General features: G+C 44.8%; 1 protein-coding gene across 2 annotated transcripts; it reads left to right on the forward strand.

Annotated features, from left to right (window-relative positions):
- The first annotated feature begins 455 nt into the window (after positions 1-455).
- Positions 456-26,456, forward strand: LOC129865669 (dual specificity testis-specific protein kinase 1-like). Of its 2 annotated transcripts, XM_055938617.1 has the most exons (10): positions 456-738; positions 2,685-2,990; positions 15,273-15,394; positions 16,109-16,157; positions 17,135-17,281; positions 18,531-18,613; positions 23,049-23,223; positions 23,513-23,599; positions 23,758-23,854; positions 24,375-26,456. In XM_055938617.1, the coding sequence occupies exons 2-10, from the start codon at positions 2,814-2,816 to the stop codon at positions 25,529-25,531; spliced, it is 2,094 nt and encodes a 697-aa protein (XP_055794592.1). In that variant the 5' UTR covers positions 456-738; positions 2,685-2,813; the 3' UTR covers positions 25,532-26,456. The 2 variants fall into 2 exon arrangements, with proteins under 2 accessions (XP_055794592.1, XP_055794593.1); XM_055938618.1 differs by lacking the exon at positions 456-738 and having other exon boundaries at positions 2,218-2,990.
- Positions 26,457-26,769: the final 313 nt, after the last annotated feature.

A 26,769-nucleotide genomic window follows, 5' to 3' on the forward strand; every position in this document is an offset into this window, starting at 1 on the left:
TCAATGGAAACAGGATGCACCTGAGCTCAATTTATTTTGAATCTCATAGCAAAGGGTAAATACTAAATACTTATTTCTGTTTTGTCTAAAAACCTGTTTTTGCTTTGTCATTATGTGGTATTTTGTGTAGATTGATAAGAGGAAAAAAATATTGTATCTATTTTAGAATAAGGCTGTAACGTAACAAAATGTGGAAAAAGTCCAGGGGTATGAATACATTCCGAATGCACTCTATCATAGTAATTTCAGTATCCCATATCTACATTTCCTATGTTACGTTTAGTCTATGAGACCAGTCTGTGATGTTCACAGTCAACTGAGGAAAATGTATAAATAGATGTCGAGTTGCACTTAGGGTACTGCAGGTAGACTATGCGTGCTATGTGTGTTTACCTTGAGTTTCTGAGATAGGTGAACACTGTTGTTAGTTTGAAAGCAGCCGCAGGTGAAGTTTTTGAAGGTGATGACCGTGATGACGCGTGGACCCGCCCAACTGCTTTTTCGCCAATAAGAAGCGACACTAAAAGTCGCACTGTTTTCTCAGCGCACTGCAGAGCAGACCACGACAAACAGAGGCAACGGGACTTGAAACGGGGGACCGTGCAGGAGCGGGACGGTAGACAAGGCTGATTAATTAGAGAAATAAAAGGCACCGTAATCCAATACCACGACCGGGTCAGGGCGCGAGAGGCAGAGGACACCGTTGGCCAGGCTACCTGTAGATTTGATCAAGGGCATGTAAGTCGCATCAATGTTTTAGTGCGGTTATACATGCATGATTCCGCCCTATAGCGTTTTTTTTGCACTTATTTTCCACTTTGAAATAGTGTAGGCATAGGCTATATTTTTGTGCATATTTAGTTGTGTGGGAGAGTAGTAGAATCCAAAAACTAAGCCCAACTCTGCATTTATAATTGATGACCTGCAGTCAAGCTGACAGTGGTCGAATAAAGTCTGTCACGAATGCGCTACTCTCTCGCTTTCTGTCTACCGAAAGCATCAAACGTGCCCAAAGAAGCTCTCTTCGTCCGTCCACGGGTTGTTTTCAACCTGAGCATTTGCCTGTTTGTTTATGCAGCCTGGTAGTCTTGTTTCTATTGAATGATCAATCAAGATCCATTTGAAAAGGCTACTGTTATGTGATTTGGTCAAGTTAGGCTATATAGCAGCTCTGTGTGTGCAAATTCTGTTCTACAATGAAGCGGCGATATCGCGCTGCTTTCATGACATGTATCAGGACAGACCAGCCATAGATAAGTAGGCTACACAAATAACAGCGGCGAACCACGGTAAACGGCCTCTTTTCTATTTTAAAGCCTAATGGCTTCCTTCTGTCAGGGAGAAGCAGAGTCCAGGGTCATTAAACAATACGCACGGGCATAGCCGCGGGAAATAGGGGTGCTAAGAGTGCTGTACCACCCCCTGAGAAATCTCTCTCTCTATATATATAGAGAGAGAAAAAAAAATCCACAAAAGTAGTGCACTGGGCCTTTTCCTGTATTAGCAGAATGATATAACCCTCTGTAGTGCAGGCAATTATTATGTATTTTTGTAGTTGGTATTGTTCACAAAAGTAGTGCACTGGGCCTTTACTAGTCCTGTACTAGCTGACCATATAGAGCCCCACAGTGGAAGTGTCCTAATACGCATAAAATCTAGCGGTCTAACAGGGAAATGGTTCCAATCATTTCCCCACCATTCATTTTTCCAATCGGGTATATTATAAACACTTAAAATAAGGACTGTTTCGTGTAGGCTTAACCTGGAGTGATGTTTTGATAACCATGTAAATCTCTCTAGTACTAGGTGACTCATCAATAACGTCGCCTCTATTCACTCTGTTTTGAAAACGCTAATTAGCTTCAAAGTAGACATCATGCAAGACTACAAATCCCTGCAAGCTCCTGCATGTCATCTCTAGCTGACACTTTTGCTAATGGATATTGTGGCAATTTATTAATTACTACATTTAGCTAACGTTAGCTAGTTAATCCAGAGATTCTTCACTTTGCCTCGATTCATCCGTTTCATCCAGATCATGGCATTTACAGTTCTTTATAATAGCCACATTAGCAGCTAATTAGCGTGTCCTTTTTGGGGGGTAAATACATTGATAAGTCACCTTTGTCCTAGAGATATTTACAGTTATCAAAACGTCACGCCATGGTAAGCCTACACAAAACACAACCCTTATTTTAAGTGTTTCTAAAATCCCCTATAGGAAAAATAGTGGGAAAACGTTTGGGACCATTTCCTTGTTTGAACGCTAGGTTTTATGGGTATTATGACTCATACTGTGGTACGCTATAGCTGTTTGTAGCAGGAATTTATTTTGTTCCCCTCCCCAAACATCTTCCTGCGGCTATGCGCACGTGAAACCGGGTTTCAATTGGTAGAAAATGTGTGCCCTTTCCACTGCATAAGCAGACAGAAGGAAACTGAATTTTACTGAGGGAGAGAGAAGGGGGTGGATATATCTGCCTATATCTTTACAGCATGACGGAATCAAACACCGCGCACAAGCGATGTCGAATGCGCCAGGATTGATGGAAGTTGTGTAGGCTTAAGTTTCTAAAAGAAGAAATACACAAACTTGAAGACAGACAGCTGTTTTCTGTTAGCTTTAGAGATCGAGGGTGATTTGATAGTGAATTAATCTGTTTCTCCCTCGTTCTGATACTCAGTATCCAGTGTGAAGCTCAGCCATTTTACCGGATCCTCTCGCTTCTGCGGAGGACATGGGAAATGTAAACCGTGTTGGATTTTGAGCTGCGTGTGTGTCCCGCCCCCCTCCGCATCCTGGGATAACTGAGATGGAGCGGGTCGAGATGGACCGGGACCAGGAGGCGGCGGAGCCACTCGTCCACGGGCCGAACCGAATCAGGCCCTCGTCCTACCGGGCTCTACGCAGCGCCGTGTCAAGCCTGGCCCGTATAGATGACTTCATCTGTGAGAAGATTGGCTCGGGCTTCTTCTCAGAAGTGTTCAAGGTAAGGTAAATTACATGTAAGAGTTTGAAGATCAGGGCCTGTCCTGTATTCTATTCACAAAGCGTCTCAAAGTAGGGCTGGGGCGGCAGGTAGCCCAGTGGTTAGAGCGTTGGTTCGGTTGCAAGATCGAATCACAGAGCTGACAAGGTAAAAATCTGTCGTTCAGGGGCAGAATGACATATTTTTACCAAGACAGTTAACCCACTGTTCCTAGGCTGCCATTGAAAATAAGAATTTGTATAACTGACTTGGCTAGTTAAATAAAATAAAAGGAGAGCTGATCTCAGTTTTCACTTATAAATCATAATGAATATGATTAGCGATAGGCCTAGACAGAAAGGTCCCAAATCCTAGACTCACATTCTTATTTCTTATTCAGATCCTTTATTCTGAAATGCTTTGTGAATATTGGTCCAAAGTAGTTCAACTTGGCCTATTGACTTGTTTAAGGAGGTCTAGGCTTAGTGCTGAACAGTGTGGGATAGGATAGCCTTTGGACATCTGAGCATCCCTGGTGAGGTCATCATTGACACCAAGCATGAAACATGAATGATGTTACCTGACGCCAGATGTTTTTGTAGGCAAGTGATTAGTTGGCCTTTACTATACTCTCTATTGGCCTATACCCTTGTGGGGTTGTGTGTACGGAGGAGGCTTCGGTATATGGGCCTCTTTGGAAGGACACTTTCCACAAAAGCTCTTTCTGAAATGAATGGCTTGTAGAAAACAAGCTTCTAAATACTGTACCTAACATTCAAGGTGCTAGATAAGGTAGGCTTGCGCATACAGTGCTGATGATGATGATGGGTCATAATAGGGAAGATTATTTTGCCACTAGTGACCACAGCACCACATCGACCCCCACCAGAACCCAGTGACGGTGAAACACTGAATTTCCAATTCTCTTCCATGCTTTTCAATTAGGAAAATTTGGATTGAAATGGAATTGACCCCAAACCTATAGCCCGCATTACAGGGAAGGGAACGGAGTGTGTTGGTGTGAAAATTATACCTGTTCCTGGATGGTAGGTCTACTGCACATGCAGAGGTAGATGGTAACCTTACTCTGTCTAAACAACATGAGTGGAAGTCAAGGGGGGGTTCAGCCTGGGATGCATCCCAAATGGCACCCTGTTCTCTACATAGCGCACTACTATTGACCAGATTAGTGCACTACGTAGGGACAAGTGCTATGTGGGACACAGTCACGGACTAACCTTATTCCTGGTTCCTCTCCTGTTTCACTGAGCCTTATAATGTTCAGGTAGCCTATTGGTTAGAGCGTTGGGCCAATAGCTGAAAGTTTGATGGTTTGAATTCCCGAGGCGAAAAATCTCCCAATGTGCCCTTGAGCAAGGCACTTCCCTCTAATTTGCTCCAGGGGCACTGTACTACTATGGCTGACTCTGAAACACATTCTACTGCACTTATCCAGTGAATGTGACAACAAAAACATCTTTGTAAAGTTTTTTTTCCATAACATTGGGCCAGGGGTTTTCCTTGACATCTCTTTATAATAGGAGCATAGTAACACACAACTGTCACACAACTGTCACAGTGCCCTTTGGATGTGCAGTTCACATGCAAATGATTTGGTCTTTGTAGGTGCTGGCTGTAAAGATGCCTCTCTTGATTTGAGTAATCTGCTCTTTGATAACTGCGTATAAATGCAAACGTATTACTGCAGTGATAAAAACGACGCGTTCCAATCTAGCTGTTGTAAAGTTCAGATGACATGACCGTAATAGAGGCATAAATGAGCCTCGCAATAAATCTGCGAAGATAAACTGAAAATTATCGACGCCGACCATATTGATCTCTTATCGCAGGCATTTTGCTGACATCATTCATTACGATAAGTAGCCTATACTAGAGAAATGTCAAGTTTGAAATGAAATCAGTTTGCTAAAATGGGTGATTGTTAATGGGACAATTGATGGCTACAAAAACCAAACTACTAGTAGTAGTTCAAGGATAATAAAAAAAACTGTGGTGAACATTGTTTTAAATATATCGTTCTATTTATCGTTATCTGGCAATTTATCGCAATATACATTTTTATCCATATAGCCCAGCTTTACCTCGCAACTCTGTATTGCATACCGTAAATGATCTTCTCTCCACTCTGTCCTTTGACATCTGCTTTATAACGCAGCATTTCTGTGGTCTAAAGGGACCAGGAGTTCTTTTGCTCAGTCACACACACACACACACACACACACACACACACACACACACACACACACACACACACACACACACACACTCTGAAGCGTTGACTCTTAATAATTAAATATAAATGGAGTTCCACAAAGACACTTGGCACCCTGCCATCTCTAGTGTTACACTCTTGCTCTCTCACACTCTCCAGGCTCAGTTAATGCTTTCCTCATGGCACTCAGTCAGGCAGGCAGACATGTATACCGCCACACTGCCATTGTGCAAGACAAGGAGGGGTGCGCGTGTCAAGACAAATCCTTCAGGTGCTGCTTTGTATCTTTTTTCTTTAATAATTTTCAAAGAACTGCAAGAGCGTGCTCCCTAGACCTGCCTGACTGCAGAACTGTAAGTGTTACTTCCTGTAGAGGCAGGAAGGAATTCTGTTTCCCCCCCCCTCTTCAGATCTAACTGAAACAGAACTAGAATGTTCCGTTCGAGTTATTCTAATTCTATGGGAAGGAGCACAGACCTACCTTAGGTGTCAAACCTGTCTTTCTCAAGGATGAAATAATGGAGATTGAAAGATGAAGGGACGATGGGAATAGAAGATTGGTAGAGAGGATAAATGTTTTTGTTTGTACTTTTACCCCATTTTCTCCCCAATTTCGTGATATCCAATTTGTAGTTAGTCTTGTCCCATCGCTGCAACTCCCCTACGGACTCGGGAGAAGCGAAGGTCGAGAGCCATGTATCCTCTGAAACACGACCTCGCCAAGCCGCACTGCTTCTTGACACACTGCTCGCTTAACCCAGAAGCCAGTCGCACCAATGTGTCGGAAGAAAAACCGTACACCTGACGACTGACGTCAGCTTGCAGGTACCCGGCCCGCCACAAGGAGTCTCCCGGTCACGGGCCTGCTGTGACACCGCCTGGGATCGAACCCGGGTCTGTAGTGATGCCTCAAGCACTGTGATGCAGTGCCTTAGACCGCTGCACCACTCAGGAGGCCCCTAGAGAAAAGATTATACATACATATAGGTAGGAGGAGGGAATATGAAGGTACATGTATTGAGCGATTTAAAGTAAGAGTTGTTGTAGTGTTGAGTTGATCATTGGAGGCTGCTGAGGAGAAGACGGCTCATAATAATGGCTGAAACAGAGCGAATGTATTTGATACCGTTCCACTGATTCCGTTCCAGCCATTAACACCAGCCCGTCCTCACCAAATTTCCTATGGTTGAGGTAATACTGGGGTTGGAGTTTGTCATTAGTGGAATCAAATCAAAATGTATTTGTCGCATGTGCTGAATAGGTAGCCCTTACAGTGAAATGCTTGCTTACAAGCTCTTAACCAACAATGCAGTTTTAAGAAAAAAAGTGTTAAAGTATTACCTAAATAAACTGAAGTAAACAATACATTTTTTTTTAATAAGAGCTAAAATAACAGTAATGAGGCTATATACAGGGGGTACCGGTAGTGTCCATGTGTCCCTTATGACTTGGTGGTAGAAGCTGAAGACTTTTGGACCTAGACTTGCCGCTTCGGTACCGTTTGGCATGCAGTAGCAAAGGGAACAGTCTATGACTAGGGTGGCTGGAATTTTTGGGAAATTTTTAGGGCCTTCCTCTTAATTTTCTTTTTATTTCACCTTTATTTAACCAGGTAGGCTAGTTGAGAACAAGTTCTTATTTACAACTGCGACCTGGCCAAGATAAAGCACAGCAGATTGACACATACAATAGCACAATTGGTTAGAAGCCCGTGAAACGGCAGCCATCTCCTCCGGCGCCATCAGACATTAGATCTGTGACTGATGGAGCTAGTTCTGAGTCATGTGGCGAAAAGTCACTCGGTCAATGAGTCATCACCCTAATGACGAGCACTAATTGACACTAAAGGCTTCCACAAGCCTCTGTTCGGCTGGCGCCTAGCCAAACTCACCTAGGTGAACCTAACTTAACCTTAAAAGGCCTTCACGTGAACTAGGAAAAAAACGCTGTTTGTCACCGTAGCAAATATACGCTTTCTCAAACTAGTCAGATTAATTCTAAGGCAACTCCAGGAATGTCATTTTAATTTTGACATTTGTGCCGAGGAGTTCTTTATTGGGCAATTTTACATCTAAGATGTTTGGTGCAGTATTTCGCAAGTGAAAAAAATTGCATGAAAACCAGTCATCTATCATTTAATGATAACAAACACTTAATTGAATAATCCCTGTTGTTGACCAATGACCGACAAAGGGGTGTGTAGACTTCGGCTACTGAAATTCGGCTAACAAAAACATCAATGTTGTCATAATATAGGCACAAACTGTTTCTGATGAGAAGCATGCGAACACCTTTAGGCCATACGCAGTCAGCAGGGGTGGGGTGTATTCATTAGTGCAAACCGTAGCAAAATGTTTTGCAACGAGACTTTCTATTGGGCAAATTCAGATAGGTCCCTCTCTGTTTCATCCCGTTTTCTTGCATTTGTTTCCTAGTGAATACACCCCAGGAGAGTGGAAGATGACAACATGCAGTTCCCAGTGCATACTTCATACTGCGATCAAAAATTAAATAAACCAAACTAAAAGAAAAAAAAAAGGAAATAAGAGTAACTCCGAGACAAACGAAAAACCAAGGCACTCAATACGGGCTAATGATTTTCTAATCATAGGAAAATATACACATGACAAATGTTAAATCAGAACGCTGTGTATGTGGGGTGTAATAAGGACAGTTGGTGAATAATAGGGATAACTAGTCTGTGTGTCAGTACCAAGCTGCTGCCAGCTGCTTTTGACACCAGGTGAAAACAGTGACGGCAAGAGCCACACACTGCTGTCAACAACATTCACAAAACAGTGGCGTGTGCGTGTCGATGTGTGTTCACACTTAGCTGGGTTTTGCTAGAACGACATGCAGACGTTTTACACAGCTAAATGCTTCAAATGTCAACATAATCAGATAGTAAAAAAAAAAGAGAAGGATGTACACTATATACAAAAGTATGTGGGCACCCCTTCAATTTAGTGGATTCGGCTATTTCAGCCACACCTATTTCAATCTCCGTAGACCAACATTGGCAGTAGAATGGCCTTACTGAAGAGCTCAGTGACATTCAATGTGGCACCGTCATAGGATGCCAACATGTCAGTTCGTCAAATTTCTGCCCTGCTAGAGCTGCCCCGGTCAACTAAGTGCTGTTATTGTGAAGTGGAAATGTCTATGAGCAACAACGGCTCAGCTGTGAAGTGGTAAGCCACACAAGCTCACAGAACGAGACTGCCGAGTGCTGAAGTGCGTATCGCACAATAATCGTCTGTCCTCGGTTGCAACACTCACTACCGAGTTCCAAACTGCCTCTGGAAGCAACGTCAGCACAATAACTGTTCGTCCGGAGCTTCATAAAATGGGTTTCTATGGCCGAGCAGCGTCAAACAAGCCTAAGATCACAATGCGCAATGCCAAGCATCGGCTGGCGTGGTGTAAAGCTCGCCGCCATTGGACTCTGGAGCAGTGGAAACGCATTCTCTAGAGTGATGATGGTTTGGCGGATGCCAGGAGAACACTACCTGCCACAATGCATAGTTCCAACTGTAAAGGTTGGTGGAGGAGGAATAATGGTATAGGGCTGTGTTTCAAGGTTCGGGCTAGGCCCCTTAGTTCCATTGAAGGGAACAGCATACAATGACATTCTAGATGATTCTGTGCTTCCAACTTTGTGGCAACAGTTTATGGAAGGCCCTTTTCCTGTTTCAGCCTGACAATGCCCCCGTGCGCAAAGGGACGTCCATACAGAAATGTTTTGTCGATCGGTATGGAAGAACTTGACTGGCCTGCACAGAACCCTGACCTCAACCCCATCAACCACCTTTGGGATGAATTGGAATGCCTACTGCGAGCCAGGCCTAATCGCCCAACATCAGTGTCTGACCTCACTAATGCCTTGTGGCTGAATGGACGCAAGTCCCCGCAACGTTCCAACATCTAGGTGATTTTGGAATGAGATGTTCGACGAGCAGGTGTCCACATACCTTTGGTCATGTAGTGTATTTCAAATTGAACTCTGCTTTTCATTTACCACCACAGATTGATCTACAACATGATTGTGTTATAATTCATTCTTATCAATATATTGGCCTATTTATTGTATTGCATCAGTCACTTTGCAAGCCTGCTGAGTGGTAGTTTCTGTGTGATGTGTGTTTGTAGCTTCTTGCTGAGTTTCTCTCGTGTCCCTCTCACTCACACTTTCTTTCTACGCAGGAGGAGAATGATGATGATGCTTGGTCTGTCAGTCTGGTTAAAATCACTGCTGCATTTGCACAGAGGAGATTAGTGTGTGTGTGTGATTGACAGCCTGGATTAAGCGCTGATGGGCAATGCTCTCCTCTAGGGTCCTGTTGTCCCAGCTGAACCGAAGTTTGTCAGAGGAGAATAGACAGGTTCTGGGAAGTCTACCCTTTAGGAAAAGCGCAACAACAATACTGAGGAACTACTCCGTAAACTGACTTTTGCACGCGCATGCAAGCACTCACACACTAACACACATGCACGCACCGATCCATCATCGACTGTCACTCGTGTTTGTGATCTGTTACAGTAAGTGAGCATTACAAGTCAGTAAGTCTGTGTTTATTGGCTGAGGATCTGCGATTAGAAGGAAGGGGGGAGGTGGCGACGACTGGGAGGTTGTGGGGTTAGGAGAGGAGGAGACGACTGGGAGGTTGGGGGGTTAGGAGAGGAGGAGGAGACGACTGTGGTGGAGGAGGGGTGGTATGGGCTGACATTACCAGTTTTGACTTGAAGCTCCCATTCAGGTGCTTGGCTAGCACAGCACTTTCCCTGCTTCATTGTCTCTCACCTCCTACCTTTCCAGTCAGGACTTGCTCTCCTGTCAATCAAGATGTGTCTGTCTGGGGCTGTCTGTCTGGGGCTGTCTGTCTGGGGCTGTCTGTCTGGGGCTGTCTGTCTGGGGCTGTCTGTCTGGGGCTGTCTGTCTGGGGCTGTCTGTCTGGGGCTGTCTGTCTGGGGCTGTCTGTCTGGGGCTGTCTGTCTGGGGCTGTCTGTCTGGGGCTGTCTGTCTGGGGCTGTCTGTCTGGGGCTGTCTGTCTGGGGCTGTCTGTCTGGGGCTGTCTGTCTGGGGCTGTCTGTCTGGGGCTGTCTGTGTATTCCCTTTTTGTTTCCACATGAGCTCACATGTTGTTATAGACTATATACACGTGCACATAATTTGTATTTAAACACTTTGTTGTTGTACTTTTACCCATTTATTTTGCCCAAATTTCATGATATCCAGTTGGTAGTTGGTCTTTCCCCATCGTTGCAACTTCCCTACGGACTCGGGAGAGGCGAACATACTTGGTATTGAAATGCATGTGCACATACTTGGTAATTGAAATGCATTTAACACAATGTTGTGGAAATTCTTATACAGGGTCACTCGAAGTTGATCGTTGTATATTATCAGCGTGCTGGAGAGGTTCCATCCAACTCAATGCACCGTAGTACACATGTCAATCAGGAGCTCTGCTGGGGCAGTCCCAGCAGTTGTCTTATATACAGCTATACACAGACAAGTTATATTTGCATTAATTCATGAATCAATCATTACAGTTTTGTTTCATTCATGTGACCGACCAATACTGGTTCATAACATGTGACAGACCAATACCTCACTAGGCTTCTTCTCTCTAAGCTGAGACCTTGAAACTGCGATATCTTTCGTTCTCAAAACAAGGTCTGGGCATACTGCCAAATTGCAGCTACTGATGGGGAGGATTTGTTCAGTCAGCCACTTGCATGAACACAGAAATTGGTTTATAGAACAGCACATGAATTGAACACAGAAATTAGTTATCAGAAAAGCACAAACATTCAAGTTCCCATTACAACATACTTTGTGTGGTTTAAATGCATGTAGCACATACACTACCATTCAAAAGTTTGGGGTCACTTAATAAAAAAAGTCATTGTTTTTTAAAGAATCTACTTTTTTTGTCCATTTTTAAATAACATCAAATTGATCAGAAATACAGTGTAGACATTATTAATGTTGTAAATGACTATTGTAGCTGGAAACGGCAGAATTTTTAATGGAATATCTACATAGACGTACAGAGGTCCATTTATCAGCAACCATCCCTCCTGTGTAATGAATATATTGGAATTGACTGATTTCCTTATGAACTAACTCGGTAAAATCCTTGAAATAGTTGCGTTTTATTTTTGATCAGAATACTTTGCCGTTCTTGACATTTTCCTTGCTCTGTGTGTGTGTGTGTTTACAAGCCCCGTGTCCCCACATGTTATGTAGGGTGTAAAGACCTTGTTATACCCGCTACGCCCCTCCCTCAGCTCTCTGGCCCCTCCCTCAGCAGTACAGCAGGTAAGTAAACAGGCCAGGGATGTGTTCATTTGGCTCAAACTGGGGTGTGTGACTACCTGGACTTGGCCAACAAGAAATGGTTGTTTTTGTTTTTCGTTGCGCAATGCTTTGCTATGTGGTCTAGGGAGTTGTGGAGGTGTGACTGTGTAGGGGGACCGGGACTGGTAGTGAGCCCAGAGAGAGGTGGGAAGGGTGGAGGAGCAGCGGGATTATTTTTTTTTTTACAATGATGCAGAAAAGCGGGGGAGAGAGCTTCTTTTGATGTCCTGGAGCTGCATGCTCATACTTGTTCCTGCAAGGCCTGCCACAGACACCGAGCGAGAGAGGTGCAGTGCTGTCATAGCATAGCATGAGTTGTAGGGTGTATGTTTTTGCGTGTATACACAATTTGCACGTGTGCGACGCTCAGTACTGTTGTTGTGTAACACACTAAATGGTTTACCATTTAGGTAGGTAAGGAGTGTATCTGTGTATCATGTCCTGGTCTAGAGAGTCTAGACACTGGGTCATGTTCTATTTAGAGGCTCCACAGGAAGACAGTCAGTCAGGACCTCCCTGCCTGTTATGATGGACCTGTTCTTAGCTAGCAGCCCCACATGTATCCCCTGGGCTCTCGAGGAGCGCAGCTGTCTATGGCACTGCTTCTCAGTGCTAGGGGTGTCATTACAGACCCTGGTTCGATTCCAGGCTGTATCACAACCGGCCGTGATTTGGAGTGTTAGGGTTTGTCCAGGGTAGGCAGTCACTGTAAATAAGCATTTGTTCTTAACTGACTTGCCCAGTGAAATAAAACATCTCTAAGTCACCAAGAAAATAAAGCTTTTAGTCAAAACGGAACCAAAGAGTTTTACAAAGCGTATGCACGCAAGTCATTTCTAAATGCTGTCTAGTCAGCCACACATTTTTCTCTCTTGGTCTCTGTGTTTCTCTCCAGTGTGATTCGAGGTCACCATAACTCAGAGCCTCTCATCAGCCAATGACAGACAACCCTGCACATGTCCACTGATACCCCTGACCTTTTTTCTGCTAAATACCAGCACTTCACATGCAAGTGTGTCTGTGAGTCAGATTTATTGGGCGTCTCCGTGTTCCCGTCACTGGAATGCTGATATCACACATGCTCACTGTTTACCTGTGATTATGGAGCTCTGACACACACACACACACACCTGAGGTAGACTCTCACACCACGTTGCCATGGTACTCCTATTTTAGCTTGTGGCTTCTGGACACATTCCTATAAACATGATTACTGAGCACTTGTTTATTTGAGCTGAAATTCGGCATGAGGATGGGACTAAACGGATAGCCCAGACAGACCGTACAGCCTTACCTAATACAGTTCAGTTCTGCTGGTTCAGCATTTGGCTCATGTCTGCATTATGTGTGCGCCTATTTGTGTGTGTGCACATCTTTGTGTGAGGGAGCCACTGTCCTGTTCTACTGGCCTGTAAATCTACTGATGTCGTTAGATCCTGTAGATGTTATAAATCAGATGGGGGGGGGGGGAATAAACCATAGAGCTAATCTTCATTGTACAATGCATAGCTCTTACTGTAAGTGCGTGCGAGCCAGCAGAGTAGGGGTGAAACGGTGTGTGTGTGGGAGGGAGAAAGTGTGTTCTTCAGTCTCTCTAGTCCTTTCACTCCTCTCTTTTATCCGTCTCGGTCTGCCTGAGGGATAGACTGCAGCGGATGGACCAAATCGAGATCGGGTGTGTTCAAGCAGTAAACCTAAAGTCGACGAGTGACGTCGGGGGAGGTGCATCTCTGACAGCCGGAAGTCGGACACTCTAGTGGTTTTCCATCCGCAAGGCTCCGATCAACGTGGCTGCCGTTGTTTTTATAATTTTCTTCCGTACAAGTGTCAAATAAACTGCTCTACCCCGATATCACACACTCAGAAACTGAAATTATAACGTGTGTACAATAATTCACTGGTTAGAGGTCTCATCACTTTCATTTGTTTCCCCTGTAGTTTCAGAATCGCTTAAGTTTGTTCCTGTTTCAGTCATATCTTTGGCCATGTTCGTGTGGGGCAAACAAAAACACCCTAATTTGTTGACAAATAGTGCCTCCCGCAATTCAGTTAGTGAGAAGCACCCGCAGCGACTTGAAGGCAACTTCATTAAAAACTGCATGACCTTGGATCACATGATTTTTGTGAAGTTTGTGCATTAGTCGGAAGTCAGACACTTTTGTTTTTATCCCCATAATGCAACACACTTTGAAAGGCGTGAGTGGCCAATGATGGTCAACGTCTTGAAGTGATCCGCTTGACTGCGACCGTTGACTGCATACTGTAAGTATGGTAGTACTGCAGCCGTGAACTAAGAGGCCTGACGTGCGTTTTGTTTTTCGGTCTGCTGGCCAGCTCCTATCCAGTTCACTATCACATTGACGATGTCGCCATACTCTTGCAGCATTTTCACTTGTGATTTACCTCTGTGTTTTACCCAAAAGGCTCAGACTTTTCTGTTTCCATCTACGCGGGCCGGCACCCGTGTCTGACTGGGCCATGGCTCTGGCGGATCTGCTCTCACTTGGGGCCAAAGCAAGGCCCTCTTTTCAGCTTGCATTTACATCATGGCTAACTGAACTTTAACACCTTCTCACAAAGCAACAGTCTTGAATGATGCAGAGGTTGTTGATTCTGCTTGCCACAAGTCTTAAGGGTCACACTCCTGATGGAAATCCTGACACTAGAGTTGACATTAACGTGAAACACTGGCAACACACGTGTGGGTAAAGGCGTCCGCATGCCGAACTCTGCTAAGCGACCCGGGCGAGTGTGCTCGCATCCTCCCTTAAAATACCTTCGCTTGAAAAAAGTGGCAGTAGTATGGTTTGTCCATTTTGAGACGCTGTGGTCAGAAACTTCATCCAAAAACTCAAATCTGTAATTAAGTTGGCGTTTTTGCCGAGGAGATCTTAGTCGAGCAATTTTACATTTAAGTTGTTTGGTGTAGTATTTCTGAATGAATTTTTGTTGTTGCAAGAAAACGAGTCGTCTCTCGTTGAATGACAGACTTCATTGAAGAATCCCTACTGTGGACCAATCACCGAAGGGGCGTAGACTTCGGCTAACGATTTTAGGCTTGCCTCAAGAAAAAAAGTGGCGGAACAACCGAAAAAACCCTTACAGAAAACTAAAACAAACAAAAGTGTATAAAATCTCGTCATAATATGCACCAACTCATCCGAACTGTTTCTGCTGGGAAGCATGCAGACCCCCTCTTTGAACACTCGCTGTCTTCTGCGCTCTCTTTCGCTCAGGCACTCGTACTACCAAATGTAACACACAAATTCCCACATACTGACAAACATGAGAGTAACACTCACAGTACTAAGTGGATTGTTTTTGTGGACTGTTAGAGTACTTAGTGGTTGTCTATATGGTTTATTAGTTAGACTGGGAGGAGTCAAAGCCTCTCAGAACTCACATATAGGGGATAAGACAACACATCACCATGGTGACCACCAGACACTCACCAACATCTTAGCCAGAGTAGAGCCATATAGTCCTGACTCTAGAACACAGGCCAAGACACTAGAACAGTTGGGTGGAAATGCATACTTAGAACTGGGAACCGAAGATCCAATTTACGAGTTCACGTTTTCAGTTCTCGTAACTACAGTCTCTGCTGCCCGATGTCCAATGGTGTGTCGAACTTAACTGTGTGTCATATCTTCTGTCTGAGGTCTGACCCTAGTGATGGTTCCCCCCCTCCTGTCTCTCTGTGTAGGTGCAGCACCGTATCAGTGGCCAGGTGATGGCGCTGAAGATGAACACCATGGCCAGTAACCGAGCGAACATGCTGAGGGAGGTCCAACTGATGAACCGCCTGTCTCACCCCAACATACTCCGGTCTGTCTTTGGACTTGTATTAAAAGAACACACTTGCTTTCCATATGAAAGCTTTAGTCAACAGGGCAAATCCTCAGTATACACATTTGAGCCATGCAGTTATAACACATTGTAAAACTTGTCATGAGACTCCTATTACCTGTTTTTGAAATCGAAGAGTATCTGGTAACACCTTTTTATATACCGGCGCTGTTGAATGGAATAAACTACCATAGCAACTCAAAGCATGTTTGTTTTTTCATGTCTGCGTCTAGTGCTCTAAACCAGGGGTACTCAATTCTTCCCCTACAAGGTCCGGAGCCTGCTGGTTTTCCGTTTTACCTGATAATTAATTGCACACACCTGGTATCCCAGGTGTAAATCAGTTCCTGATTTAGAGGGGAACAATAAACATTTAGTGGAACAGGATTCGAGGTCTAGAGTTGAGTTTGAGGGCTCTAGACTATGGCAATGTGGTCCTTTTTGATTTGTTCTGCGTTATCTGTGTAACCAAAGTATGGCTAGTAGTCTAGATCAACTGTGTAGCATAGAGGCTTAGTATGTTTAACATTTTAACCATTTATTTAAGAGGACCACAATGGAAATGCGTTTACAAACTTTTTTTGTCATCTGAATGTAAATGCATTATCCACATTTGGTTGTATTGCGTTTTTAAATTGTCTAATAAATCTATCCTAGCTAGTTTTCTAATTGTCTTCCTCTCTCCTGTCTCAGGTTTGTAGGGGTGTGTGTTAATGAGGGACAACTCCATGCATTGACAGAGGTAAGTTGTCTCTTTAAACTCCGGTAGACTGACTAGGATCTAGGGAACACTGGACAGATTGAACTATACAAAACAAAAATATAAACGCAATGGTTGTATTGAGTTACAGTTTATATAAGGACGTCAGGCCCACCCACTGAGAAGCCAGGCCCAGCCAATCAGAATGATATTTTTCCTCCACAAAATGGCTTTATTACAGACAGAAATACTCCACAGTTTCGTCAGCTGTCTGGGTGGCTGGTCTCAGACTATCCCGCATGTGAAAAAGCTGGATGTGGAGGTCCTAGGCTGGCGTGGTTACACGGTTGGACGTACTGCCAAATTCTCTAAAATGACGTTGGAGGTGGCTTATGGTAGAGAAAAGAACATAACATTCTCTGTCAACCGCTCTGGTGGACATTCCTGCAGCCAGTATGCCAATTGCACACTCCCTCAACTTGAGACATCTGTGGATTTGTGTTGTGTGACAAAACTGCACATTTTAGAGGCCTTTTATTGTCCCCAGCACAAGGTGCACCTGTGTCATGACCATGCTGCTTAATCAGCTTCTTGATATGCCACGTCTGTCATGTGGATGGGTTATCTTGGCAAAGGAGACATGCTCACTAACATGGATGTAAACAAATGTGTGCACAACATGTGAGAGAAATAAGCTTTTTGTGCGTATGGAAGATTTCTGAGATTTTATTTCAGCTCATGAAACAATGGACCAACACTTTACTTGTTCTGTTTATATTTTTGTTCAGTATACTTGAACACTGACGGTTCACTTCTGTATGGTTAGGCTGAGGAAAATCTGAAGTAGAGGCAATCATTTGATTGACGGGTGCCATTGTAATGGCTACCAGACAGCGACCTGTTTCTCTCTTCCAAAATAGAGTTGATCTCAGTTGAGAATAACCTGTATAAATCAAGGTTAAGGGAACCTGTCATTTGATTGACACTTGGTTGTGTGTGGTTGTCATGGTTACTTCCAGTACATCAACGGGGGTAACCTGGAGCAGCTGTTGGACAGTGACCGGTACCTGTCGTGGTCAGTCAGGATGGGCCTGTCTCTAGACATCGCTAGGGGCCTGCAGTACCTCCACACCAAAGGCATCTTCCATAGAGACCTCACCTCCAAGGTAGGAAGCACGCATATAAACACACACACGTAGGAACACACACATCTGGTCATTGTACATACTTCAAATGTTATTTGTTGCATGTGCCAAATACAACCGGTGTAGACCTTACCGTGAACTGCTTACTTACAAGCCCTTGACCAACAATGCAGTTCAAGAAGAGTTAAGAAAATAGTTACTTTTTACTTTAGTTTATTTAGTAACACAATAAAATAACGAGGCTATATACAGGGGGTACCGGTATCGAGTCAATGTGCAGGGGTACAGGTTAGTCGAGGTAACTTGTACATGTAGGTAGGGGTAAAGTGACTATGCACAGATAATAGACAGCGTATAGCAGCAGTGTAAAAACAAATGGAGGGGCGGGTGTCAATGTAAATGGTCCGGGAGGCCATTTGATTAATTATTCAGCAGTCTGATGGTTTGGAGGTAGAAGCTGTCAATGAGCCTTTTGGTCCTAGACTTGGCGCGCCGGTACCGCTTGCCGTGCGGTAGCAGAGAGAACAGTCTGACTTGGGTGACTGGAGTCTTTGACAATTGGATGGCAGAAACCTTGGCCCCAGTGATGCACTGGGTCATATGCACTACCCTCTGTAGCGCCTTGAGGTCAGATGCCGAGCAGTTGCCATACCAGGCGGTGATCCAACCAGTTAGGATGCTCTCGATGGTGCAGCTGTAAAACTTTTTGAGGATCTGAGGACCCATGCCAAATCTTTTCAGTCTCCTGCGGGGGAAAAGGGGTTGTCGTGCCCTCTTCATGACTATCTAGGTGTATTTCGTTGGTGATGTGGTCACCAAGGAGCTTGAAACTCTTGACCCGCTCCACTACAACCCCGTCAATGTGAATGGGGGGCTGTTCAGCCCGCCTTTTCCCATAGTCCACGATCGTCTCGTTTGCCTTGCTCATATTGAGGGAGAGGTTGTTGTCATGGCATCACACTGCCAGGTCTCTGACCTCCTCCCTATAAGCTGTCTCATCGTTGGGAACGCAGCAAGCCACACATGCATACACACTCCATAAAACACAATAGTGCATACTCAAGTACACAGTTATCTATTATAATAAATGGATTTACCAGGGTCCATATTCATAAAGCATCTGAGTGCTGATCTAGGATCGTTTTAGCCTTCTGGATCATAATGAATAAAATGATATGGACAGGAGGGACCCGATCCTAGATCATCCTATTCTGAGACGCTTTGTGAATACGGGCCCTCACCTCTGTCTTCCTGGTTGTCTGTCCTGCAGAACTGCCTGGTGCGTTGGGAGAGTGGCCAGTGTACGGCTGTGGTGGGGGACTTGGGCCTGGCAGAGAAAATACCAGAGTACAGGTCAGTTGAGTCCATATATCATCCATCTATCAGCATGCACTGATTTAGATAACACACTTGAATGGCTGCTTCCTCTCGCTCTCTCTCGCTCCATCTCAATAGCTTGTTAGCTCTCGCTCGCTCTCTCTTTTGCTCTCTCCATCCATCCATCCCTCTCTCTCATTCACTCAGCCAGTATTTTATGTTAGGTTTAGCTCTAGTGTTATTGTGTTTCCATCGGGAGTATGGTAGACACAGCTCTACCGTTAGGATCAGCTTCCTCTTCCCCTAATCCTAACCATTATGTGTACAGGAAAAACACACAACACTGACCTTAGATCAGTGTCTTAGGAGGCCATTAATCCCACTGAAGCGCAGTCCGATTTTCGAAAGACTGCGAGACTCTTTAGCCTGAAGAAGTTGCGCTTTACCCGCTGCATCGAACGGTGCGATTAAGCCCCTGTTTCAGGGGCGACGGAATGTTTCTAGCGGCGTTCGTTCACACCCAACCCCAGTTTGTTAATGATGCTGACATTTACGCCTCGTATTTTATGAGTCGCTTTAGCCTGCGTTGAACACAGATTGCCAGCGCGTGTTTTTTAAACCTCTCCGCTTCTCCTTGATGACAGGAGTTAATAACCTGTTGAGGATGGGGGCGCTGTTGAGACTATTTATGCTAATTGGGTAATTTTTGAAACGGCTTCCCACAAAATCCTTGATCGTACAATATGCATATTATCATTATTATTATTGGATAGAAAACAGTCTATAGTTTCTATAGGAGTTGAAATTTTGTCTCTAAGTGGAACAGAGCCCATTCTACAGCAATTTCCCTGACATGGAGTCAGATTTCAGAAATGTTGGCCACTGTTCTGAAGTCAGTTAAAAGGGCACTGTTATTGCTATGACTATACGGACACTTCTTACGTCTTCCCCTGGATGCCTTTACGTGATGACGATTCCAATGGGGTCGATTGCGCGTTCACAGGCCCTATAAATTAAAAAACCCTGTAGCTAGCAAGTCTTTTCTTGGTGCGTAACGCGCGTGGAGGACACCGACCTGTTCCAAGCGTTAGTTTAGCCTGTTATATTTCTCCGGTCATCTTTTCACTCGTTATAGGAGTTAAAAACATCATAAGGTAGTTAATTTAAAGCGTTTTATAGCAATTTATATCCGTTTAGTGCAATTTTGGGACATTTATTTCTGAAACGATGTGAATAGCTGGGCACGCTTTTCAGTTCATCCCGAACGCAGTTGGCATTTCCACATGGCAAGAGGACAGCTTTCCACCAAAAGACGATTACTCCCAAGAAAGGATCCTTTGCCCAAGATACTGATGGAAGAACAGCTCAAAGTAGGACATTTTTATTATGATAAATCGTGTTTCTGTCGAAACATTTTAGTGGCTTAGGACGCCATGTTTTTTGACGTAGCTTCGCTTGGCGCAAACTGTATTGAAAAGTAAGGATAAATAAAAAAATGTAATTCCGCAATTGTATTAAGAATTAAATTGTCTATCAATCCCTGTCCACCCTATATTTTTTAGTCACGTTTATGAGTATTTATGTATAAGAGTAGATCACTGTCTAATATGGCGCACGGACATTTTCTCACCAGCTGAGCTACATTTCACATTGTCTAACCATGATTTTGGTGGCTAGATATAAACATTTTCGATCAAACTCTATATGGATTGTGTAATATGATGTTACAGGAGTGTCATCTGAAGAATTCTGAGAAGGTTAGTGAAAAAATTAATATCTTTTGGCGATGTTGACGTTATCGCCCACTTTGGCTAGAATCAATGCTGGGCTGCTATGTGCTATGTGCTATGCTAATATAACGATTTATTGTGTTTTCGCTGTAAGACACTTAGAAAATCTGAAATATTGTCTGTATTCACAGGATCTGTGTCTTTCGATTCGTGTATGCTGTGTATTTTTACGAAATGTTTGATGATTAGTAAGTAGGTAAACACGTTGCTCAATGTAGTTTTTCTAGTCCATTTGTGACGGTGGGTGCAATTGTAACCTATGCCATCTACCTGAAATATGCACTTTTTTCTAACAAAACCTATCCCATACCATAAATATGTTATCAGACTGTCATCTGATGAGTTTTTTTGTTGGTTAGGGGCTATAAATATCTTAGTTTAGCCGAATTGGTGATGGCTACTGGTGTTGGTGGACAAATAAAAGATGGTGGATTATGCTAATGTGTTTTTAGGTAATAGATGTACATCTTTACATATTGTGTCTTCCCTGTAAAACATTTTAAAAATCGGACATGTTGACTGGATTCACAAGATCTGTGTCTTTCATTAGCTGTATTGGACTTTAATGTGTGAAAGTTAAATATTTAAAAAAATATATTTTTTTTGAATTTCGCGGCACTGGTTTTTCAGTGGGGGGGGGTGTGCCGCTAGCGGCACGCTGATCCTAGACAGGTTTTAATGTCCTGGTGGCTATAGCTCATATTAGTTACAGATCCAGGAGCAGTTTACGCTCCCTCAATCCTAACCGGAACTATTAGGGCTAAAACACAGAAACTGACCTTGGCTCAAACACTCTTACCCTGCTGGCCTCTTCGCCGTTGTAAATGGGTCTGTATCCTGTGTCTGATGGGAGGCAGCTGTTGCGTTTAACAGAGACTGTGTGTGTGTGTGTGTGTGTGTGTGTGTCGTTTCCGCTCACTCTGTTTGTCTTATGGTCACCCTAGTGTTTACTTTGTGTTTTTGCGTATGTACAGGCACTTTGTTTTGGTACCCCACAACAAGTTCTTGTGTACCGTGCATTTTAGGTGTGAGTAAATTGATTTTACAGTGGAACACGTTAGTATTTGGCACCAGTGAATGTCTGCTGTGTGTTGACTGGACTTCCTCTATTGCAGCGTTTATTAACACGCATACACTTGTCAGAGTTTTTTTGTTGTTGTTGTGTTGCCTTTATACATAGTGTGTGTGTGTGTGTGAGCTCTGCCTCCGAGAGAAAGAGCGGGCGAGAGACACAGATGGAGTTCAGGAAAGCTTTCCAAATAAGGTCAAACTATTCCAGCACACTCTTTCTCTCTCCTCTTTCTTTCTCCCTCTCTCCCTCCCGTCCTCTAACACCGCCTCACCGGCGACTCTCCCTCCCTCCCTCTTCCACATCCCCAAACGGTGTTTACACTGGGAGCTACGAATGTCTGTCTGCATTCCTCTCCTCTATCGTTCCCTCTTTCTTTCTCAGCTCCCATAACTTATTTTACTATGATGATGATGGGGGGGGGGGGGGGGGGGGGATTGATAGTTACATTTTGCAAAATAATTTGGGAAGATATTATATTGATATTTGACTCCAAGTATCGATTAGTAAACATTTGCTACTGTAGGTAGAGTTGGCGCCGTAAAGCCGGTATTTTTCTTCCCATAGCTTGTTCTCCATCTTTTTTTAAATTGTGAGGCAAAATGTTTTCAGCGCTTTAAAAAAAAAAGTGTTTCCCTGACTGATCAGAACTTGTTTTCTCATGCTCTCTCGTCTTTCTGAAGCAGACATATGGTGAGCAATATGTTTGGAACATCGAATTGCACTATCGAGTCGCAATCCATATAGAATCGTGAGAAACAATACATATCGTGTCGGCACCAAAGTATCGTGATAATATCGTATCGTGAGGTCCCTGGCAATTCCCAGCCCAATCTATTTCTGCAATATCATGGTTCACAGTGAGATGGAAATAGCAGAGAGGAAGTGACTGCCAGCGGGATGTGTCTGCCTGTTTTTGCCATATATATATATATATATACACACACTGCTCAAAAAAATAAAGGGAACACTTAAACAACACAATAAAACTCCAAGTCAATCACACTTCTGTGAAATCAAACTGTCCACTTAGGAAGCAACACTGATTGACAATAAATTTCACTTGCTGTTGTGCAAATGGAATAGACAAAAGGTGGAAATTATAGGCAATTAGCAAGACACCCCCAAAAAAGAAGTGATTCTGCAGGTGGTGACCACAGACCACTTCTCAGTTCCTATGCTTCCTGGCTGATGTTTTGGTCACTTTTGAATGCTGGCGGTGCTCTCACTCTAGTGGTAGCATGAGACGGAGTCTACAACCCACACAAGTGGCTCAGGTAGTGCAGTTCATCCAGGATGGCACATCAATGCGAGCTGTGGCAAAAAGGTTTGCTGTGTCTGTCAGCGTAGTGTCCAGAGCATGGAGGCGCTACCAGGAGACGTGGAGGAGGCCGTAGGAGGGCAACAACCCAGCAGCAGGACCGCTACCTCCGCCTTTGAGCAGGAGGAGCACTGCCAGAGCCCTGCAAAATGACCTCCAGCAGGCCACAAATGTGCATGGAACTTTCCCCTAGGTAGGATACAGGTCTAGGATCAGCTTCCCCTCCCCGAATCCTAACCTTAAAGTCATTGCTTGTCATAATGCCCCGTGCCTGTCTTCCTCTGTCCTCAGTGAGGGGGCAGACCAGCAGCCCTTGGCCGTAGTGGGTTCCCCCTACTGGATGGCTCCAGAAGTGCTGCGAGGAGAGATCTACAACGAAAAGGTGGACGTATTTGCGTACGGCATCATCTTGTGTGAGGTCATCGCTAGGATACAGGCTGACCCTGACTTCCTCCCACGCACAGAGGTATGTTCATCACACTCAACATGCGCGCACACACATACACACACACTACCTCACACACACATTCAGTTTTCCCAATATTATTGTGTGGTGTAGACTTTGTTAAAACGTTTCCCTCTTCTGCCCATTGTATGTAACTGCAGTATAAAAGCCTCTCAGGCAGTAAGTCGCAGTACTTTCATTGAAGTCTCTGCTACCATCGTCTCTATTCTATTGTGCAAATTAGTGACTTTGCGTCTCTCTAGGGCGCTGTTTCACAGAGAGGTGTGTGTGATGCTCTGTCTGTCTGTAGGACTTTGGTCTGGACGTCGAGACGTTCCAGCACATGGTGGGAGACTGTCCACCTGCCTTCCTGAGCCTGGCTGTCACCTGCTGCAATGTAACACACAAATCCTCTTACACCTTTTCTCGCTCTCTCTTTCCCCTTCTATCGTTTCGCACTATTCCTTCTCCTGCGTACTGTGACTTTTGAGGAACTGACTTTTTCCCCCGTCTCTTTCGCCCATCTAACGCTCCGTCTGTCCATCTCTCTCGCAGATGGATCCAAAGCGCCGTCCGTCGTTCTCAGAGATTGTAACGGAGTTGCAGAGGAGAGAGACCGAGAGGACGCAGAAAGACGAAGCTGCACTAAAGGGTGTGTGGTGTGTGTGGGGGTTAAAGAACACCGGGAGGTCTTAGGTAGTCGGGGGGGTTCTACGAACAGCAAATGCTATATCTATCAGCACTGTGTATTCAGACAGGCATCATTAAAACTGTTGGAATTGAGCTGAGGCGGCAGGTTATATGGGGTGGTATCCTGGGGATATTCTGCTGGAAAGATGGATAGATTAGGGGTGTGCAGATAGCTTGACGGGTAAGAGCGTTGGACCAGTAACTGAAAGGTCGCAGGTTCGAATCCCCGAGCCGGTAAGGTTGAAAATTCCCCAACTGCTCCCCGGGCACCGATGATGTCGATTTTAAGGCAGCCCCCCTGCACCTTTTTGATTCAGAGGGGTTGGGTTAAATGCGGAAGACACATTTCAGTTGAACGCCTTGTTGTCAAACTGACTAGGTTTCCCCTTTCCCAAGATTTGAATGTTGTATGTTTTTTCTCAGGCTTACAGTCTCAGCAGATTGCCAGCCGTGTATTATTCTTATTGAATCTCTGTCTCTAGATCTCGGCCCACTGAAGAGGCGCTTCCTCTGTCTCCCCGGCGACCCTCGCCTCTGCCGCAGCAAATCAGACGTGCTCCCTCCAGCCGTGCTCCCCACTCTGGCACCTCCCACCCGTGTCAACCCCTTCTCCCTGCGAGAGGACCTAAAAGGAGGCAAGATCAAACTGTTCGACACGCCCAGCAAGTCATTCATCTCTTTAACGTTCACCTTACCCAAACCCCCGGATCCTTGTACCACCCCCTCGCCCACAGACAGAGAGGGGGGTACCCCCCGAGGAAGGCTCCACAGACGCTGCTTATCCCTTCCTTGCACCCCCCCACCAGATCTCCTGCCCCCCACCACCAAAGACGATACCACAGAAAAAACGGGAGTGTTGCCAACTGATCTAGACACGGGGAATGTAGAGAAGGAGATAGAGGAGCGGGGAATCGTGAAAGAGAGATTTACCTTTGAGTCGAATGAGTTCGTAGACGAGGAGGATATGGAGAGGAGGAAGAGCAGCGAGGGCCTCACGGGCGATGACTCAGGGCTTCCTCTCGATCCAGAACTGCTGTCATTGGACCAGCTGAGTGAGGAAAAGGAAACTGACCAGGAAGTGGAACCTATGGATTGCACCAGCTCCCCTGACACTCTAGATGGCACTCTCCCTCCACTCTCTTCTTTCCCTACTCTTCCACCTTATTCCAAACCCTCCCCACCCACCTCCACCACATTCACCAACGGCTGGGGTAATGTTCCCCCCGTCTTCAATGGTCCTCTCTGCCTGCCCCCCCTACCCACCCCTCCCATGGACAACAACAATAGCACCACGGTTGTCATTAGTCGGCCTCTGGGATGGCGGGGCACCAACCAGAACCACTCACCTCCTGGTAGGCCCATTGGGGGCTCTCCCTCGCTGTTCGGGTCCGGTAATGGTTCTGGTCCTTCTCTGGAGCAGGAGGAGATGATCTCGTGTCCTGGTTGCTGTCTGGTGGGTTTCCGGTTCCCCTCTCTGTGTTTCCGCACGCCCCCTCGCCGGAACCCCTATAAGAACCTGAACGGGGACAATACTGGGGTCACCCGAGGGCTGCTCTATAAAGGGCCTAAAGGGATACCGCCCTCCCCTACCAACCCCGAGCCTGGCCCTGGTCTAGCCCTGCCTGTGGCTCAGACATAGAGATAAAGAATGCCCTAACCACAGATCTAGGATCAGATTACCCAACCCCATTAGTCTAACCTTATTTCTTAGGAGGGAGCGACTGGAAACTGACCTTGGATCAGTGCCTATGTGATACTTCATTCCATTCTTACATATAGATGGTTACAAAGCTGCTGGTGGTCAATGAGTGGTGGGTCGCCCTCTGCTGGACTGAGGCGGTATTGTTAATGCTGTACTTGTATAATCCAGTATCACGCTATACTGAGAAGGGGAGTGAGCTGAGATCTCACAGGTCCCTACAGTGGATGAAGGCTGTTAAACTGACTGATTTTAATAAAGAAGTAATGACAATACTTTCCCTGAGCATGACAGCACTTGTATTGGTCAGAGCCATATTTAAATGTAAGCTAAACATGGCTTTGGTATTGGACCAATCCCATGGGATATGTATTTTATGATATCCTTCTATGCTGTGGTCCATGGCTCCTTTTCTGACGGTCACAGTTGTAAGTACTATTTTTGAATGGTGGTGGTGTTGCTACGATGACGAATGTTACGGAATAGTGTTACTTATGAGATGTTGTGAAATATGAATGTTATTATTTAGATGTTTGATGCTGTCTGAACGGTCGAAGGCTCAGCAGAATGCCTTGTGTTCAGGCTGCTGCACCAGCTGTACGGTGCAACCTGGAGAGGCTACGTACGAACAGGGCAATGAAAGGTGTGTGTGATCCGTACATTGTTCTGTTGACTGATATCTCGCTGTGTGATCTCTTTTACGGCCCTCGTGGTCCTCGGGTCAAAGCACTTATTATTAAGGTTTTTATTTTATGACCTTTTGTTTTATTATTTTTTGCGAATGAATGGTCAAAGACCTGGTTCAACAAAGATGTACAGATTCATATTATTTAAAAATGGCATTGAATAAAACCATCGAATGGGACGACTGTGTCTGCTTTTTCTCTAGCTGGATTGCAGGATTTCTAGCCAACTATCGGCCCAAACGTGCCATGGATAACTAGGAAGCATCAAGTAGTAGTTACTTTGAAAATAGTGACTCAAGACTATGTACTTGAATATACACTGCTCAAAAAAATAAAGGGAACACTTAAACAACACAATGTAACTCCAAGTCAATCACACTTCTGTGAAATCAAACTGTCCACTTAGGAAGCAACACTGATTGACAATAAATTTCACATGCTGTTGTGCAAATGGGATAGGCAAAAGGTGGAAATTACAGGCAATTAGCAAGA

The sequence above is a fragment of the Salvelinus fontinalis genome, chromosome 11 (genome assembly GCF_029448725.1).
Source record: "Salvelinus fontinalis isolate EN_2023a chromosome 11, ASM2944872v1, whole genome shotgun sequence".
NCBI classification, from domain to species: domain Eukaryota; kingdom Metazoa; phylum Chordata; class Actinopteri; order Salmoniformes; family Salmonidae; genus Salvelinus; species Salvelinus fontinalis.

What these genes read in the sequence shown, in the direction of transcription:
- LOC129865669 (XM_055938617.1), top strand. Translation starts at nt 2,814, where the DNA reads ATGGAGCGGGTCGAGATGGACCGGGACCAGGAGGCGGCGGAGCCACTC. An exon ending in ATAGAGACCTCACCTCCAAG is followed by an intron (nt 17,282 to 18,530) that starts GTAGGAAGCACG and finishes TCTGTCCTGCAG; the next exon opens with AACTGCCTGGTGCGTTGGGA. An exon ending in ACTTCCTCCCACGCACAGAG is followed by an intron (nt 23,224 to 23,512) that starts GTATGTTCATCA and finishes GTCTGTCTGTAG; the next exon opens with GACTTTGGTCTGGACGTCGA.